Source organism: Hemitrygon akajei, chromosome 3, assembly GCF_048418815.1.
Source record: "Hemitrygon akajei chromosome 3, sHemAka1.3, whole genome shotgun sequence".
Taxonomy (NCBI): domain Eukaryota; kingdom Metazoa; phylum Chordata; class Chondrichthyes; order Myliobatiformes; family Dasyatidae; genus Hemitrygon; species Hemitrygon akajei.
In genome coordinates, this window is record NC_133126.1 from 180627505 (window position 1) to 180646869 (window position 19365).

Below are 19365 nucleotides of genomic sequence, written 5' to 3' on the forward strand. Positions count from 1 at the left end.
ATGCTTGCTCACTTTCATTTTCATATCCTCCTCTGTACTTCACATCTTCAGCTTAATTCTGGTTATCGCAGACGTAACTAATCACATAGCAATATTCATAAAGAGCAACCACATTTCCAACCGCCTTACTTTGGTCAAGAATTACTCTTGAAAACATGATCTGATGCTTTATTTCATTACTGTGTGTGGGAGCTCACTGTATTCAAACTGGTTAATTCTTGTTCCCTACATCACAACATTTCAAAATGTTTTGGGCTGGTTCTACAGTACCGTGCAAAAGTTTTAGTCATATTTATAAAATAGATCTGTAAAGAGAAGGTGCTTTCAAAGATAATGAAATGGAAAAAATTCAGACTATCAGAAGAATTTACAATGAAGAGCAGGAAACACTAGAAGACTAGATCAAATCAATATTTGGTGTGACCACTATTTGCCTTTAAAACTGCATCAATTCTCTTAGGTACATTGCCTTGGAGTTTTTATAAGAAACTCGGCTGGTAGGTGGTTTTAAGTATCTTGGATAACTTGCCACAGTTCTTCTGCAGACTTTGGTTTTCTCGCTTGCTTCTGTCTCCCCAGGTAATCCCAGACAGCCTTGATGATGTTGAGATCAGGGCTATGTGGAGGCCATACCATCTGAAACCATATAAAAAATCTTGGGTGCCTAAGATGTTTGCACAGTACTGTAGGTCATGAAATGTGCTTCATGGGACTTGTTCTGGCTGGTGGTCTGTAACCAGTGGCACTTCATGGCAGCTTCCTCAGCCCCAATGGTTTTAGGTATTAATGCATTTGACATGAATTTTCTGGTTGCAATAATATCAAAATTATGCTTACTCTATGGGACAGACAGAAACCTTAAGATGTGTATGCAAGTTCATCTTATCCTAGTATCCCAAGGATACTGTTAGCAACCCAGTTTGCCTTCACAAGTTGAGATATTTAGCAATCTTCTCCACTTCAACCATGCTAAAGTTCTTTGAATTTAGACTGGTAATATGTTAGTGCCACAGTAAATTGCCCTGCTAATTTAAGCCATGATTAAATGAGACAAGTGACTTTTAATAGCATGATAAGCTATGATTAGAGCAAAGTAAGTGGCCCAGAAGAAAATTATAAAGTTATATTTAATTTCCTTGTGAATCTTTCAATGTATAGTTGATGGAGTTTAAAAATTATTATTGAAAGAAATTCCTTCTAATTTATTTCAGTTTATATTGTAACACAAAGTATATGTCCTGTTTACTGGTTACAGTCCTTAACTTACCGGTACTAATTTAAAATTGGCTCAGACAGCTTGGGGAGTTTGGAGCAATGCCACAGAGACCGCCAGAACTTGTGGGGTTGCCATAAATTCTGGGCTATGAGAATCATAATTAAAACTTAATTTTACCTGGGTGATAAACTGACATTAATGGTCATAGTTCTTGTGAAGGACTTGGGGAAACTAAAGAGAATGTATGAGTTTCAAGGATGTAAAAGCTGAAGCTTAAAAAGAGAAAAAGACAAACGATTATAACCACCAGATGGTGATTTACTGACATTGGCCATTAATTTCTGCTAAGTAATATAGTATAAGTACAGTACTGTGTAACGACAAAAGTCTTAGACGCACACACGCACATCTTATAAAAATGTTCACCTCTCCCTTGAGTTTTCATATTTTGTTTTACTACATTGAATCACAGTGGATTTAATTTGGGTTTTTTTTGACACTGATCAACAGAAAGGACTCTTTTGTGTCAAAGTGAAAACAAATCTCTGCGAAGTGATCTAAATTAATTACAAATATAAAACTCATAATAATTGATTGCATAGGTATTCACCCTCTTCAAGTCAGCACTTGTTAGAGATGAGGAGAATTTTTTTTTAGCCAGAGGGTCGTTGATTTATGGAATTCATTGCCACATACAGCTGTGGAGGACCAATCATTGAGGGTGTTTAAGGAGGAGATTGATAGGTATCTAATTAGTCAGGGTATCAAGGGATCTGGGGAAAAAGCTGGAAATTGGAACTAAATGGGAGAATAGTTTAGCTCATGGTGGAGTGGTGGAGCAGACTCGATGGGCCGAATGGCCTACTTCTGCTCCTTTGTCTTGTGATCTTGTGATCTACTTAGTAGATGCACTTTTGGCAGCAATTGAGTCTGTCTGGATCGGTCTCAATCAGCTTTGCACATCTGGACGCGGCAACTTTTCCCCATTCTTCTTTACAAAACTGCTCAAGCTCTGTCAGATTGCATGGGGATCATGAGTGATCAGCCCTTTTCTTCAGCCATAAATTCTCAATTGGATTGAGGTCTCGGCTCTGACTTGGCTGCTCCAGAACATTAACTTTGTTGTTTTTAAGCCATTCCTGTATAGCTTTGGCTTTATGCGTGGGGGTCATTGCCTTGCTGGAAAAGAAATCTTCTTCCAAATCGCAGTTCTTTTGCAGACTGGATCAGGTTTTTCATCCAGCGTTTCCCAATATTTTGCTGCATTCATTTTACCGTCTACCTTCACAAGCCTTCCAGGACCTGCTGCAGTGAAGCATCCCCTTGATGCAGCCACCACCTTCTTTCACAGTAGGGATGGTGTGTTTTTGATGATGTGCGGTGTTTGGCTTATGCCAAACATAGCGTTTAGTCTGATGGTCAAAAAGGCTCAATTTTGGTTTCATCAGACCTTCCTCTGACAGACTTTGGAGTCTCCTGCATACCTTCTGGCAAACACTAGCTGAGATTTCATGAGAGATTTTTTCAACAGTAACTTTCTCTTTCCCACTCTCCCATAAAGCAGCAGGGCACCCGGGCAACAGTTGCTGTAAGTGCAGTCTCTCCCATCTCAGTCACTGAAGCTTGTCATAAGTTGTCTAGAGTTGTCGTAGGTCTCTTGGTGGCCTCCCTCACTAGTTCCCTTCATGCACGGTCACTCAGATTTTGAGGATGGCCTGCTCTAGGCAAGTTTATACTTGTGCTATATTCTGTCCATTTCTTGATGATTGACTTAACTGTACTCTTAAGAGATATTCAGTGACTTGGAAATTTTGTTGTGTCCATCTCCTGACTTGTGTTTTTCAATAATCTTTTCGCACATTTGCTTGGAATGTTCTTTTGTCTTTGTGGTGTAGTTTTTACCGACTTACCAGCAGTTGGACCCTCCAGATACAGGTGTATATTTATTACAATCAGTTGAAACACCATGTCTGCACACAGGTCTCCAAAAACAGATCTGCATTTAACTAATTATGTGACTTCTAAAACCAGTTGGCTGCACCAGTGATGATTTGGTATGTCATATTAAAGGGGGTGAACACTTATACAATCAATTATTTTGTTTTTTCTATTTGTAATTCATTTAGATCGCATTGGAGAGATGTTTTCACTCTGACGTGGAAGAGTCTTTCTGCTGATCAGTGACAAAAGATTACTGTTAGATTAAAGATTATTGAATCCACTGTGATTCAACGTTGTAAAACAATAATACATGAAAACTTACGGGGGGGGGGAGGTGAATACTTTTTATAGGCACTGTACAAAAACATGCACACACACACATACACACCCACCCACCCCTTAGGCATTTTGCTATATATATATTTATGTGGTCAAGTTGCTATCACTGCCTCCCGGTGATGTTACCACTGAGTATTGGTTTACCAATACCTTAATGCTTCAGCAGAACCAGCCCAGAGTGCAGATGATTATCAGTGTGTGAATATTAGAATTCTATCCGCAGCACAATGTGAAAATCAACCTGAATAAACAATACTGTGCTCAGTTCTGGTCGTCTCACTACAGACTGTGCTCAGTTCTGGTCGTCTCACTACGGGAAGGATGTGGAAGCCATAGAAAGGGTGCAGAGGAGATTTACAAGGATGTTGCCTGGATTGGGGAGCATATCTTATGAAAGCAGGTTGAGTGAATTCGGCCTTTTGTCCTTGGAGCGACGGAAGATGATGGGTGACCTGATAGAGGTGTATAAGATTATGAGAGGCATTGATCGTGTGGATAGCCAGAGGCTTTTTCCCAGGGCTGAAATGGTTGCCACAAGAGGACGCAGGTTTAAAGTGCTGGGGAGTAGGTACAGAGGAGATGTCAGGGGTAAGTTTTTTTAAATGCAGAGAGTGGTGAGTGCGTGGAATGGGCTGCCGGCAATGGTGGTGGAGGCGGATACAATAGGATCTTTTAAGAGACTTTTGGATAGGTACATGGAGCTTAGAAAAATAGAAGGCTATGGGTAAGCCTGGTAATTTCTAAGGTAGGGACATGTTTGGCACAACTTTGTGGGCTGAAGGGCCTGTATTGTGCTGTAGGTTTTCTATGTTTCTATAATACAAACACTAGGGGTAGAATTAGACTGGATTATTTTGCTTTAGAGAAGAGAGCTGAATTACTTCATTAAACAATGTCTTGGGTGTAGGATTTTCACTTCAATGTATTCACAAGGCACTGGTTAAGTGTATGAATAGCAAATGTATCTGTTCTGTTGGTTATAGTGGAAATGGAAGGCATGCATTAAATATTGAATAAGGCATTACATATCATTACGTTCTCTTGCAATTACATGTGCCTGGTATACACATACTGTATACTTACACATGGAGACCTACCTCTCACATATGCTGGATCACTTCCATGTTTACATCATACATAGAAACATAGAAAACCTACAGCACAATACAGGCCCTTCGGCCCACAAAGCTGTGCTGAATTTGTCCTTACCTTAGAACTACCTAGGCTTACCCATAGCCCTCTATTTTTCTATGCTTCATGTAGCCATCCAGGAGTCTCTTAAAAGTACTCACCAATCTCTCTGGAATAAATAAATAAATAAATAAACAAACCCAACTTACCCCTGACATCTCCTCTGTACCTACTCCCCAGTACCTTAAACCTGTGTCCTCTTATGGCAACCATTTCAGCCCTGGGTGTTCATTCCAGATGAATGGATGGTATAATGGTCCAAAGATCTTTGCTGTCCAGGCAACGACTAAAGTTTTTTCTAAGTTTACAGTCTGGAAAGATGTTAACACAGAATTTAATTATGTTTCCATGATGAACCATTTTCTGATTAGCCAAATTTACTACAGAAAACAATCTAGCTGCATAATTTGAGGACTGCAGGCAATATGCGAAATCTTTTTATGGGTAATGATTTTCTACAGTGCTTCCTGCACCTTGTGCCTACCCTACTGGGGTAGGGAACATACACTTGAACATTGACAACTGTTACTTGACAATCAAAATTATTGTGTCTTAACACACTCTGCTTTATTTGTAAAGATACTCACTGCCTTACTCAATTTTAAACAAGCTGTATTGTTCATATCAATTTACAAAGTAAAATTAAATTGATTGTTTTTCCAAAAGGTTAGGAAATTCAAGTGTCGAGAAGTGTGAATAACGCAGGAGAATTAGCAGAACAAAAACAGGACTGCAATGTAGTTCAATCAATTTAATCGATCACATTCCTTTCTCTGATTTCTCAAATAAATAACCACTGTCCCATTCATCGCCAGACCCATAACACACCTCAATGCAAATATGCGACCCCTTTCTGAACTGTTAGACATTTCTAACAAATCTCTCAGCCTTCAAGAGTCAGTTCTGATTTATCTCAAATAACACCAATAATAACTTCTCCAACTTTAATAAAGAGATAGTCAATTACAAATACATCCATAATCTTATAATAATGTGACAATAGAGTGAAGTGAGATCTGCATCGTCTGCTTCCCTTCATATACTTTTATATTTTCAATACAATTTTAATCACATTCATCAGTGGAGGAAGTTCAATACTATTTTAAAGACAAAATGTAATAACTTGATACAAATGCTCACATTTCAGTTTTAGTATTACACCAACAAGATAGGAAAGAGGAAGCACTGTATTTTAAAATGATTCTATGTCAGAATATTCTTGGATTGATATTTTTATTAAATGTTGTCCCTCTTCATGCCTTGTGGCACATCGGGCAGCATCTTTCCCATTTCTGTAGCATTTGATTTTTTTTACGAGGCCACGTCGCTAGCTTGACGCTCAACCCAGCTTGGATGGAAAGTGTGCAAGGAGCCGGCTGGATTTGAACTTGGGACCGTTCGCCTCAAAGTCTGGTGCTGATGCCACTACACCACCAACCAGCTATTTATTAAATGACAAAGTCAAAATTTAATTTCCACAATTCAAACTCTTTATTTTTTTTATTACTGGGAGACACAGCATGGTAACAGATCCTTCCAGCCCAATGAGTCTGCACCACCTAATTACGCATTCTGCTAACCACACTGACGTGGTGCTGTCCCTTTTCTATTTGTTGGTGTGCAGTAAAACCCTGGAATGCATAACTTATCACACGTGCAGTTGGGATGTGATCATTCCCTCAGTAGCTGGATAAATGGCTCCTGATCCAGGTCTCTGATGGAAAAAGTCATCAATATAAACATAAAATGTTTGGAAATAGGAAGTTAAAATTAAAGCTGCTGGTCTTTATGAACTTTACCATTTTAATATACAGGAAACATACATTCATAATTAAAGACTCTGGCATAGCTAGTGAAATTCACCTATGACCATGGTAGAACTCAAATCCTTATAGGCTCTGATATTACTTCTGAGCAAAAGTCAGCAGCTGATAAACTAAGATGAGAAAATAATGAGAAATACAAAATGACAAAAAATGAGCATGTAAGCAAACAAGTAACTCAGGTTTTAAAAGAAAATTCATCTGAGTTTATCACGCAACTGAAAAATTCCAAAAGTATCAGGAAAAATCTATTTGTCACTCAAATATTTTCATTTAAACTTCATGTACCAAAATCAGGTTCTAGTTATAGGCTAATTATTTTAACAACGATCTTTTGCAAAACTATCACTTTAGCTCGAATAACGTTGTCACAATTTAAGTCAATTCCAAACCAAAATGACGTTCAAGGATTTAAAAATAATTTTTGAAAGATGTACTTTCTCCAACATAGAACCATTGAACCCGCACATTTATAAGGAGTGCTGCCACAAGAAAGCAGTATCCATTATCAAGGACGCCCCCTCTCCCCCCTCCACTGGCACCATTCAGGCCATGCTCTCTTCTCACTGCTGCCATCAGGAAGAAGGGACAGAAGCCTTAGGTCCCACAGCATCAGGTTCAGGAACAGTTATTACTCATCGACTGTCAGGGTCCTGTGGATAACCTTACTCACCTCAACACTGAAATGATTAAACAACCTATGGACGCACTTTCAAGAACTCTACAATTCATGTTCTCAGTATTTTAATATATTTATCTATTATTTAGTTATTAATTTATTTTGTATTTGAACAGTTTCTCTTTTGCACATTGCTTGTCAGTCTTTGTGTGTAGTTTTTCATCGATTCTGTTGTATTTCTTTGTCCTACTGTGGATGTCTACAAGACAATGAATCTCTGGATACTATATGGTGTTATATGTGTCGTTTGATCACACATTTCCTTTAAAGTGTGAGAATACCAAGGGTAAACATTTTTCAACTCCAACCAGAAACTGATTCTAAATATGGGAAGTTGCTCATTTTAAAGACACACTTTCATGCATGGATGTTCAAGCAACATTTATATTTTTGCACACCTTTGTGTTAAAACTCCCTGGTAGCAATACCGCAAATACAGGCCAATTGGAGATCTCAGTCAATAGAAAGTTATTTGCAGTCATGAGTTCACTCATCTGGACCCCACAGGCAATCAGCAAATGTCCATGGACCGTCTCTTTCCTCCTGCCAAGTTTGAGACAATTCCACTAAAAGGCTCAGCATTGGTTTCTACTGTTTTTAGGACCTCATTCGTTCTACCCTGGTGGGACCTTCCTGCTCTTGTCACAGCCGTGGGCAAACCGGTAAACATTAAATAAATAGGATTCAGAGGTAAAGATAAGCTAAATTCAGGCTGCCGTGGTACATCAGTAAGAAAGTGACTGTGCCAGTTGGAAATTTTAAGTTAATTTTACTTCCAGCAGGGCTGAATTGATTATAAGGCAACACATCCTTGCTTTGTAGAATTCTCTCCTGACTCAGTTGACTCCCGGTGCATTATTTAGCATGCTCGATAGAGCCTGTGGGTGGAAGGTGGATATGTCCAGATTCTGTTCATTCATCTACTTGCTCATTAACTGGGGATTCCTTGTTATCAACACACACAAGATAATAGAGGAACTTGAGCAGCATCTATGGGGAAAAAAGGGCATAGACAGTTCAGGTCGAGTCCTTTCATCAGGATTGGAAAGGAGAGGGGTAGAGTCAGAAGATGAAAGTGAGGGGAGGAGAAGCTGGTGATAGGTGAGGGGGAGGGGCATAAAGTGAGAATCTGGGTGGTGATAGATGGAGGGCTGAAGAAGGAGAAATCTGATAGGAGAGGATTGAATCCCTTTCATCAGTGAATGATTCTACATATTCAATCACAGGGTTTCTATGGCTGCATTTGCAATCATCTTTTGTGATCTGCATAATCGCTCTACATTTATGCTTTTGATTCTGTATAAACTTAAAGGTGGCCTTTTCATGACTTCTGCCTTCCTCTGCGCTGTATGCTTTGCCTATCCATCTGTCACATCTCTCATGGGCAGTCCTGGTACCTTTTTGTAATCTTCATAACCTCTTCACTTTCAGCAATATAAACAACATTTTCACTCCTCCGCCCACCGCCCTAGTCTTCAGTATTTGCTTCTCAAACTTATTTGATAATAGATTAATTACTACATTCTTCCACAAAAACTCTTTGGGCAGACTTTCCATCACAAATACCATGCACACATCTCACTTCTATATTTTAACACCATGGAATTCTGTTATCATCATCAGAATTTAGTTTTCCTGATGTTGGAATATTTTGGTCTTGTAACACCAAATCCCTTTGAAGTCACCAAAATCTATAGGAACAAAGCCTTTCCAAACTACATCCTTTACAGGACTTTAATGTTGTGATTTATAAGTCAGATGACTAGGGTCCCTTCATTACAGAGCTTTGTCAAGGTTGGAATATGTTCTACGGATTTAATCAATACTCATACAGGTTTTCCATATTATTAAACGTACTGTTGTAATTTGATGTTCCAACTCCTGTACTCCTGAGATTGGCAAAAATGACTTTGTGGGCATCCCTGAGACGTGGCTGGAAGAAGATCATAGTTGGGAGCTTAACATCCAAGGATACACCTTGTATTGAAAGGACGGGCAGTAGGGATGGGGTGGCTCTGTTGGTTAAAAAAATGAAATCACATCCTTAGAAAGAGGTGACATAGCAATGGAAGATGTAGAATCCTTGTGGGGAGATGTAAGAAACTGCAAGGGTAAAAGGACTCTTATGGGACTTAGATACAGGCCCCAAACAGTAGCCAGGTTGTGGGATATAAACTTTAAAGAGAGATAGAAAAGGCATGTAATAAGGGCAATGTTATAATGTCAAGGGGTGATTTCAATATGCAGGTAGATTGAGGAAATCAGGTTGATGCTGGATCCCAAGGGAGGGAATTTGTAGGATGTCTATGAGATGGCTTTTTAGAGTAGCTCATGGGAAAGGCAATTCTGGATTGGGTGTTTTGTACTGAACCAGATTTGATTAGGGGGCAGTTTGAGATGGAGAAGGAGAAACTAAAGTCAGCTGTATCAGAGAAAAAGGAATTAGACATGCAAGAATTGCTGGCCAAAGTTGATTAGGAGGGGACACGGCAGGGCCGATGGCAGAATAGCTGTGGCTGATGTTTCTTGGGGGGGGGGGGCAATTCAGAAGACGCAGGATAGATACATCCCAAAGATGAAGAAGTATTCTAAAGGGAGGACAAGGCCACAGTGGGTGACAAGGGAAGTCAATAATATAGCAAAAATGAGTCCGAAATTACAGGATTGGGAAGCTTTTAAAAATCAACAGAAGGCAACTAAAAAAAAAAGGAGGGAAAAGATGAAATATGAAGTCAAGCTAGCCAATTATATCAAATGCTTTTTTCAAATGTACAAAATGCAACAGAGAGGTAAGAATGGATATTGAACGGCTGGAAAATGTCACTGGAGAGGTAGCCAAAGAAATGCTGGACAAATTTATGAAGTATTTTGTATCAGTCTTCATTATGGAAGACACTGGCAGCATGCTGAAAAATTCAAGAGCGTCAAAGGGTAGAAGTGAGTGTGGTTACAATGGAAACACGAGAAAATCTGCAGATGCTGGAAATTCAAGCAACACACACAAAATGCTGGTGGAACGTAGCAGGCCAGGCAGCATCTATAGGAAGAAGTACAGTCAACATTTTGGGCCGAGACCCTTCATCAGGATACACACACATGGCATGGGAGAGGGTCCAGAGGAGGTTCATGGGAAGGATTCTGGAGAAAGAGGGGTTAACATATGAGGAATGTTTGATAGCTCTAGGCTCACACTCACTAGAGTTCAGAAGAATGGGGGGTGCGGGATCTTATTGAAACCTATTGAGTATTAAAAGGCCTCATGATGTGGGGAGGAAGTTTCCAGTGGTGGGCGAGTCCAGGACCAGAGGGAATAGCCTCAGAATAGAGGGATGTCCATTTAGAACAGAGATGAGGAGTAACTTAATCAGCCAGAGTGTGGTGAATCTGTGGAATTCATTGCCACAAACTGTTGTGGACATCAAGTCTTTGGGTACATTTAAAGTAGAGGTTGATAGGTTCTTAGTTAATCAGGGCATCAAAGTTTACAGGGAGAGGGCAGGAGATGTATAATAAATTAGCCATGACGGTATGGCAGAGCAGACTCGATAGGCTGAGTGGCCTAATTATGCTCCTATTCCTTATGGTCTTTCTACTTGCTGTACAAGTTATGCCCTGGTTTAAATGACCAAAATGCAACACTTCACGAGTTAAACCTCATCAGTCATTCCTTGGTCCATTCCCCCGTTCATCTAGATTCCTGTGGTAATCTCATATATTATATTATAACTTTCACCTATTGCATTATTTATTTATTTTGTAACTTATCGTAATATTTATGTGTTGCACTATACTTCTGCTGCAAAGCAACAGATTTCACAACATACCTGTACGACGGTGATAATAAACCTGATTCTGATTCACTATCACGACATCACCAATTTTGGTGTCTTCTGTAAACTTCTAACTGCATTAACAACAGTCGTGCAAATTGTTAATATAAATGACAAACAGTGGGGCCAGCACAGTCTTGGACATATTAATAGACAAAGCAGAATTTTCAGTTCCAGTTCAATCAATGGTTTTCCATTGCACTGGAATTTTTTTTAATGACCAAAATGATAGACCATAATAGATTAGTGCTGTATCTAAAAATTTATATCTATTGAGCTGTTGTCTCATCCATTGATGAAATAACTGGGCCCAGCAAAGTCATCTGCGACCATGTTAATAGTTCGGTCTTGCAACAAGGAGGATTATTGATGCTGGTGGTAAAAAGTCTGCACATTAAAATTTGTCGTTTATTATAACTGTTGTTTTACACTCCTGATGTTCATATCAAAAGCCCAGTCTACTCTCAGACTACAAAATACATGGCTGACAATTTATGGAGAAGTCTGTCAGGAAGTTAATAGTCTGCTAACTTTAATCTTTGTTTTGTTTACTTTCTGTGGTGGATAAGCAATGATTATGTTGGTTAAAAAAAAACATATTAAAGTCCACTGCTAGGAGCAAGCTGGGGCAGATTCCCCTCTTCATTTGATCTTCAACAGCAGATAATCCTGGGAGTCAAAGAAATGCCAAGTAACCAGTAGCTCTTGTGCTTCCTTTTTCTCTCCTTTTCAACATATAAGAGATTAGGGAGCCTGAGGACATTAGTGGCACAAGTCACATGATCATACACTACAGAAACAGGCCTTTCGGGGTAGATGGACAATAAAAAAGGTACGTGACTGAGCTGATTTGATTAATAATGATGTGGCTTCTACTGTTTATCCCCTAACTGGTTCTTTTGACCAACTGGTCCTCTGCCCCACTGGTCAATGCCATCCAAAATGCCCATCCCAGCTAGTCCCAAGTTGCCTGTATTTGGCCCATATCCCTCTAAGCCTTTCCTACCCATGATTCTGATGAACATTTAACAGGGGAACAACTTGGACTCTAACATATGTCTGTGATCCTGCTGCTGCAAGTAAGTTTTTCATTGCACCTGTGCATATACGTACTTGTGCATAAGATGACGGAACTCAGCTTTGAGAGTTTGAAAAAAGAAATGCCCTAGAGTTTTGGCAGTGGTCCAAGTTTGCCTCTACTTCTGTGCGCCGTGGTAGTGTAGTGGTTAGCGCGATGGTATTACAGCTTGGAGTGTTCTAGAGTTGGGACTTCACTCCCAATGCCATTCTGTAAGGAGTTTCTTTACGTGATCTCTGTGAAATTTGTGAGGTTTTCTCCTACAGGCTGAAGGGTAATTGGTCATTGTAAATTGTTCTGTGAGTAAGTTAAGATTAATTGTGGTTTGTGGGGTTTCTGGGGTGGTGTGGCTTGAAGGGATTACTCTGCTCTGCATCACTAAATAAAAAATGAAAGTTATGTAACTGCAGTTTTACACTTTATTGTGCAAGAACCAGAGTGGTTAAGCTGTAAAATTCTACCATCCTGTGCTAGATTTGAGATCCTGATATTAAACACCTGCCAGTGTAGTGAGCCAACTATGCAGTGATCAGGCTTTTAGTAAAGTTTGATCACCTAAAGCATTGTGATGCGTAATGTGATTTCTACACTTATCCCTCTTGCAATTCTAGAATGAGGGATAATTTTTTCTTCTGTGTCATTTTCTCCTGGTTGACATATTCATTAGGGATGTAGGAGGTGTTAATGGAGGGTCAAGATCAACAAGGCGCACTTCACCTTTGTGCCAACACCTCTCCTGCACATTTTGGCAGTTCTAATATTACAATTGTATTTCCTGTGATAATGCTGTCATTAAAAATGAGCCAACACATAGGAAATGAAATTACTTCCTTTGAAGTCAAACATATAGAATGAAATATTTTTTTTGCAAAACTCCCTAGACTACTTCTCACTCGATACATCCTATCTTTTACAAAATCAGATTAAAACAAAATTACACATGGCTCTGCAAGTGAACACTTTCTAATTCAATCTATTCTGTTTTTGGAAATACATGAACATTCTTCTGCTTATTTCAATGTTATCTCTATCTTGAAGTGCTCAGCAATTACATTTAAGTCCATCCCACAAACCAGTGCAGAACTCAGTAAAATCAATTTGTCCAATTATTGGGTTGTTTTTTTCAGGTGTGTTTGATGAAGTATAGATAATAAGGGCTTGCTTTATGTTTATATTTCACATATATTGAACAAAAAGAAAATGGTTATTTTGTTTGGCTTATCTATAGATCAAAGACAGTTATTACACTGATTACCTTTCTTTGTTCTTAAGCTTAAACACTACCTTCTTGAAAATCATCAGATCTGTAAGAGATTTACACTAATGTAATGGCCTTTGTAATGGCCTCTGTAAGCACTTACTTAAAAACTCAGCAGAACGGCAAGAAACAGCGAATGTTCAGTTGCCATGGTGATGTTCTGACATACCAAGAACTAGAGCATAATAAAAAGGAGTTCATTTCCTTCAGATGCATTGAAGATTCTAGATTTTATCACATGTACTTCAAAACATTGCACCTGTACTGGAGGAAGGTGAACATCTGAACAGGAAGGTTTGCTGCTGCATCAAGGGTGAGTGGGTGGGTGTCAAATTAGAATTGTGTTGGGGTGGGGAGGTGCAGTGGGAACCAGAGCACCAGAACAGATGGTGGAGCAGTTGTGAAGAAAGATCTCATTAAGCCTACATAAAAGGTCAGGAATCAATAGGTGGGACTAATGTTCTGAGCAAGGAGAATTGTAGGGAAGGCAAATGAGTTTAGGACATGGATCAACACGTGAAATCATGATATTGTGAGACTTGATTGCAAGAGGGGCAGGACCGGCAGCTCAATATTCCAGTTTCTTTTAGACGTGATAGAATAGGGTCTGCGGATATGATAGAGCCTTTTAAGAGACTCCTGGAGCTTAGAACAATAGAGGGCTATGGGTAACCCTAGGTAATTTCTAATGTAAGGACATGTTCGGCACAGCATTGTGGGCTGAAGGGCCTGTATTGTGCTGTAGGTTTTCTATGTTTCTAGTAGCAGGGATTAAAGGGGGAAGAATAGTAATGCTAGTTTGGGCAAATGTGATGGCAGTGCTCAGTCAGGACAGACTGGAGAGCTCATCTAATGAGGCTTTATGGGGAGAACTGACAAATGAGAAAGGTACGACCACTTTAATGTGATTACACTATAGAACACCAAACAGTCTGCAGGATATAGAGGAGCAAAATTTTAGAAAGATCATAGCCTGTTGCAAGAAACATAAGGTTGTGATAGCAGGCGATTTTAATTTCCCATATATTGACTGAGACTCCTGTACTGTAAAAGGTCAAAATGGTTTTTGAGAGATATTGAGGCCCTGGTTGAGGTAAAGGAGGTACTTAGCAGGTATAGGGAGGTAGGAACAAATTCTGCACTTGAAGAGTAGAGGAAATGCAAGAGAATATTAAAGAAGGAAGTCAGGAGGGCTAAAGGAAGGTATGCGGTTGCTTTTACAGACAAGGTATATTTCTACAAATATATTGAGAACAAACGGACAGCAAGGGAAAAAATTGGTCCACTAGAAGATCAGAGTGGTAATCTATTGCTGGAGCTGAAAGAGATGGGGGGATGGGTGGAGGGAATCTTAAATGGATGTTTTGTATGTTTATTTACTTAGGAGGCAGTTACAGAGTCTGTTGGTCTGAGGAAATGCAGCAGTGAGGTCATGAACCCTATACAATTTACAGAAGAGAGACTTACTGTTTGGTGGATAATCCCTAGGGCCCAACAAGATGTTCTTTCTGAGGGAAATGAGAGGGTAGTGCAGAAATTTCAGGGGCTGTAGCAGATATATTCAAAGCATCTTTAGCCACGGGCGATGTGTTGGAAAGGCTCTAAGAATAAGCCAGGAGTTATTTGGCCAGTGAGCCTGACATTGGCATTGGGAAAGTTATTGGAAGGTGTTCGAAACAACAGAATATACAAGTATTTGGATAGACAAAGACTGACTGGGTTAGTCAAAATGGCTTTGTGCATGGTAACCCATGTCTCATCAGTATTATAGTCTTTTAAGGAAGTTGCCAGGAAATGAAGACATTTGACAAGGTCCTGCATGGGAGATTAGTCAAGAAGGTTCAGTTGCTTGGCACTCAAAATTGGATTGGGCATTGGCTTTGTGGAAGAAACCAGAGTGGTCATAGATGGTTGCCTCTCTGACTGGAGGCCTGTGTCTACTGGTGTGCCACAGGGACCGGTGTTTGGTCTGGTGTTGTTTTTTGTCTATATCAGCAATCTGGAAGATAACATGGTTAACTGGATCAGCAAATTTGTAAATGACATTAGGATTTGCGGTGTAATAGATGGTGAAGAAGACAATCAAAGCTTGCGGCGGGTTCAGGACCAGCTGGAAAATGAGCTGAACAATGGCAGATGGAATTTAATGCAGACAAGTGTGAAGTGTTGTACTTTGGGAGATGCAACCAGGGTAGGTCTTACATGGTGAGTGGTAGGGCACTGAGGAGTGAGGTAGAACAGTGGGATCTGGGAACACAGATCCATAGCTCCTTGAAAGTGGCACCACAGGTAGGTAGGGTTGTAAAGAAAGCTTTTGGAACATTGACCTTCATAAGTCAATGTACTGTATTGAGTTCAGGTCTTGGCATCCATGTTGAAATTGTGTAAGACATTGGTGAGGCCTAATTTGGACTATTATGTCCAGTTTTGGTGGCCTACCAACAGGAAAGACGTCAATAAGATTGAAAGAGTGCAGAGAAAATTTACAAGGATGTTGCCAGGACTTGGGAACCTGTGTCATAGAGAAAGGTTGAATAGTTTAGGACTTTATTCCTTAGAATGTAGAAGATTGAGGGGAGATTTGATAGAGGCCCTCTGTTGGTCAAGATCAACCATGGATGCAAACCAGGGCAAGCAACTGTCCATGTAACAGGCACCCCCTCTCCATGCAGCTGATGAATCCAAAGGAACGTCAGAGACTGATAAGAGTTTGGTATCAGCGGCATCACAGGAGTTGTCAGTCAGCGTTGAAGTCAGCGCAGGACTGCCTAAGGGACACAGCTCTGTATTCTTCCTCAGGATTTACTCCCGAAGCCTTCCTCGTATGTGGGTATGGCCTCAATGCAGCAGCGGTTTGATATCTGTTTCCCTTCTAGATGAGCTGCCAATCATGGCTGACAAGCCCCACTGATAATAATAATTTACAGAGAAGTACAGCACAGAAGCAGGCCCTTCAGCCCATCTAGTCCTTGCCAAAATAATTTAAACTGCCTGCACTCCCACCGACCTGCACCGGGACCATATCCCTCCATACTTCTCTTAAACATTGAAATTGAGTTTGCATGCACCCCTTATGCCAGCAGCTCATTCCACACTATCATGACCTTCAAAACTGGACATAATACTCCAGTTCCCCTCATGTTCCCCTTAAACATTTCACCTTTCACCCTTAACCTCTGGCTGTAGTCTTACCCAACCTCAGTGGGAAAAATCTGCTTGCGTTTACCTTATCTATATCCCTCATAATTTTGTATACCTCTATCAAATCTCCTTTCAGTTTTCTACGTTCTAAAAAATACAGTCCTAACCTATTCAATCTTTCCTTATAACTCAAGAACTTCAGACCCAGTGGCATCCTTGTAAATTTTCTCTGCACTCTTTCAACCTTCTTTACATCTTTCCTGTAGGTAAGTGACCAAAATTGCATACAACGCTCCAAATTAGGCCTCACCTACATCACATCCAATCTTCTGTACTCAATACGTTGATTTATGAAGGCCAATGTGTGAAAAGCTTTCTTTACAATCCCATCTACCCACGATATCACTTTCAATGAATTATGTACATTTATTCCCAGATCCCTTTGTTCTACCACACTCCTCAGTGCTCTACCGTTCACTGTGTAAGACCTACCCAGGTTGGTCCTACCGAAGTGCAAAACCTTGCACTTGTCTGCATTAGATTCATCTGCCCAAAGTGACTAGTTTTAAGGCACCAGCAACGCACCTTTGCCTCTTCTCGACAATAGAAATGATTCTGGCTGGGCTTTGTAGCTAACACACTCGTGAAGGCCAGGAGCTGCACTTGGTTGTCAGAGGCTATTTGAGATGAATGCTATTTACAGCATTTAATAAGTAGTGGGAAATTTTCCCCACTACCACCCTCAGCTACAACAACTTAAAGGGAACTGAGATTTGCTAGATGTGTACAATATTATAAGGGGTATAGATAGGGTATTTACCAAGCAGGCTTTTTCCATTGAGGTTGTGTGGAACTGCAACTAGAGGTGATGGATTAAGGGTGAAAGGCTTAGGGGAACTTCTTCACTCAGAGTGTGGGACGAGCTGCCAGCACAAGTGTTGGATGCAGGGTTACATGCAACATTCAGAAGTTTGCATAAGTACATTAATGAGCGGGATATGGGGGGGGGGGCGCTATAGGCCAGGTGCAGTTCAAAGGGACTAGGCAGATTAATAGTTCACTATAGACTAGATGGGCTGAAGGGCCTTTCTCTGTGCTGTAGTGTTCTATGACATACAGTGAAATGCGTTAACAGCCAACACACCGGAGGATGTGCTGGGGACAGCCCGGAAGCCACACATTGCAGTGCCAACACAGTAGGTCCAAAGTGTTCAGCAGAACAACACCGGACACAACAAGCGACGAACAGCAACAGCAAACACAAACCACAATCCTCCCTCTCACCCACGCATATAAACAGTCCTTTAATCTCAGGCCAGGCCTCCAGCCAACACAGACTTGGGCCTGCAGACATCGGGCTTCATCTTCCTCAGGGAACTCACAGGGATTTGCAGACTCAGCTTGGGCTAACAGGTCTCAACTTCCAGAATTTGATAATGCAAGGCACAATGTTGCAGAAGACTTAAAAATATATTCTGGGACAACAGCTTTCCAACTGCAAACAAAAGCTGTCCATTATTTCCCTTATTGCGCTGGGCATTCAGAAAGGCTTGCAGAGCTAGCTGGATTTTATTCCCCTTCCTGGCCCATGTGCATTAAAATTAATTGTTGCCCATTATGTGTCTTTGGAATCGTTTAATACTGCATCCCTTCTGTACCCTCATTCACTGAGACTTCAGGGTAGAATTGCTGAACGTGTGATTTTTTTCTGTTAAACTTGCCCAGTGTCTACACTGAAACTAAGATAAACAAACTTCAACCTAAAACACCTTAAGAAGAAAGTAAAAGTAATGATAACATTGGAAAAACCTGTATTGGGTAGAATTTGAAACCTTCAAGTTCTAACACCAGTCAGAGTAATATATAAAAAGAAATACAGAAAAGTATTATTACATTTATAATTATTAAGTTTCAAATGTTTCCATAATAATGTAAAGATTTTCCTTCAGCATTAACAGTGCAGTTGGCATCAGCATTATTTTTACATGAATACACTGGAGCCCAAGGAAGGGCCGTCTTACACAAGAGATAGTATTGAGCATAAGATGACATCCAGCACTGAAAAAAAAATCACAAGCTTATGTCATTATTTTAACTAGGCTGGAATGTAAATGTGGGATCCTTGAAATAAATGTCATTACTTGGAATAATGCCACTGACCTCTCAGTCATAATTCACTGTCACAGGTCATAAAGTTACTGTCCATGTATTGGTCAACTTAATAATGGTGTTTGCCCTGACTTTAATATAGACTAGTACCTGCCACATGGGAAATTCAGCAGTCAGGAGTTCAGGAACCATGATTTGTTCATTTGTTACAAGCAGATCAGAGCAAATTCATCTTCCTTTCCAATTTATGCCCCCAAAAGTGTCAATAAAAAAAGTGCTCAGATTAAGAGGGAGGGACACTCAGAGTTTGACTTGAAGTAAGATCCAGTGATGGCTGATTCGCTCCTTCACGGAAGTCGCCCTTGTCGGCTGTTTGCTGTTCAGGAATGCCCTTTCCCTGTGCCTCTCCATAGCACGAGGCAGATGCTGCTTTGTCCTCAAAGTACATTGACAGCTCATCGTTATTAATGATGTAATCGGAGTCATCCACGTCCTGATGGTCCTGTGTTTTAGAAACAAAACCAGCTGTTACAGGTACTGACAAAATCCCACATTGAGATTCAGATGACAATATTGTTTGTTGGAAGCTTGGCTGAGTCACAAAATACAAGAGCACAGAGATCATGGTAGATTGGTATAAAACACCAATTGAGCTAAGCTGAGTATTATGTGTATTCCTGTTCACAAGTATATTTAAAGAGGAGATTCAAGAAGGTATTGCCAGAGCTGGAGAACTAGTTTTGATGGACCCTAGTAGACT

The 19365-nt window shown here is 40.2% G+C and overlaps 1 protein-coding gene and 1 long non-coding RNA gene across 2 annotated transcripts in view; one reads left to right on the top strand and one right to left on the bottom strand.

Moving 5' to 3' along the window:
- LOC140725702 (uncharacterized) overlaps positions 1-19365 on the top strand; it is a 66545-nt gene that overhangs the window by 46693 nt on the left and 487 nt on the right. The gene's annotated exons all lie outside the window — the stretch shown is intronic.
- Positions 5618-19365, bottom strand: part of LOC140725691 (sodium/hydrogen exchanger 9-like) — a 531897-nt gene continuing 518149 nt past the window's right edge. The window contains exon 16 of the mRNA XM_073041518.1: positions 5618-19107. Within this exon, the coding sequence (XP_072897619.1) occupies positions 18889-19107 (219 nt within the window). The 3' untranslated portion in view covers positions 5618-18888. The remainder of the gene's footprint in view (positions 19108-19365) is intronic.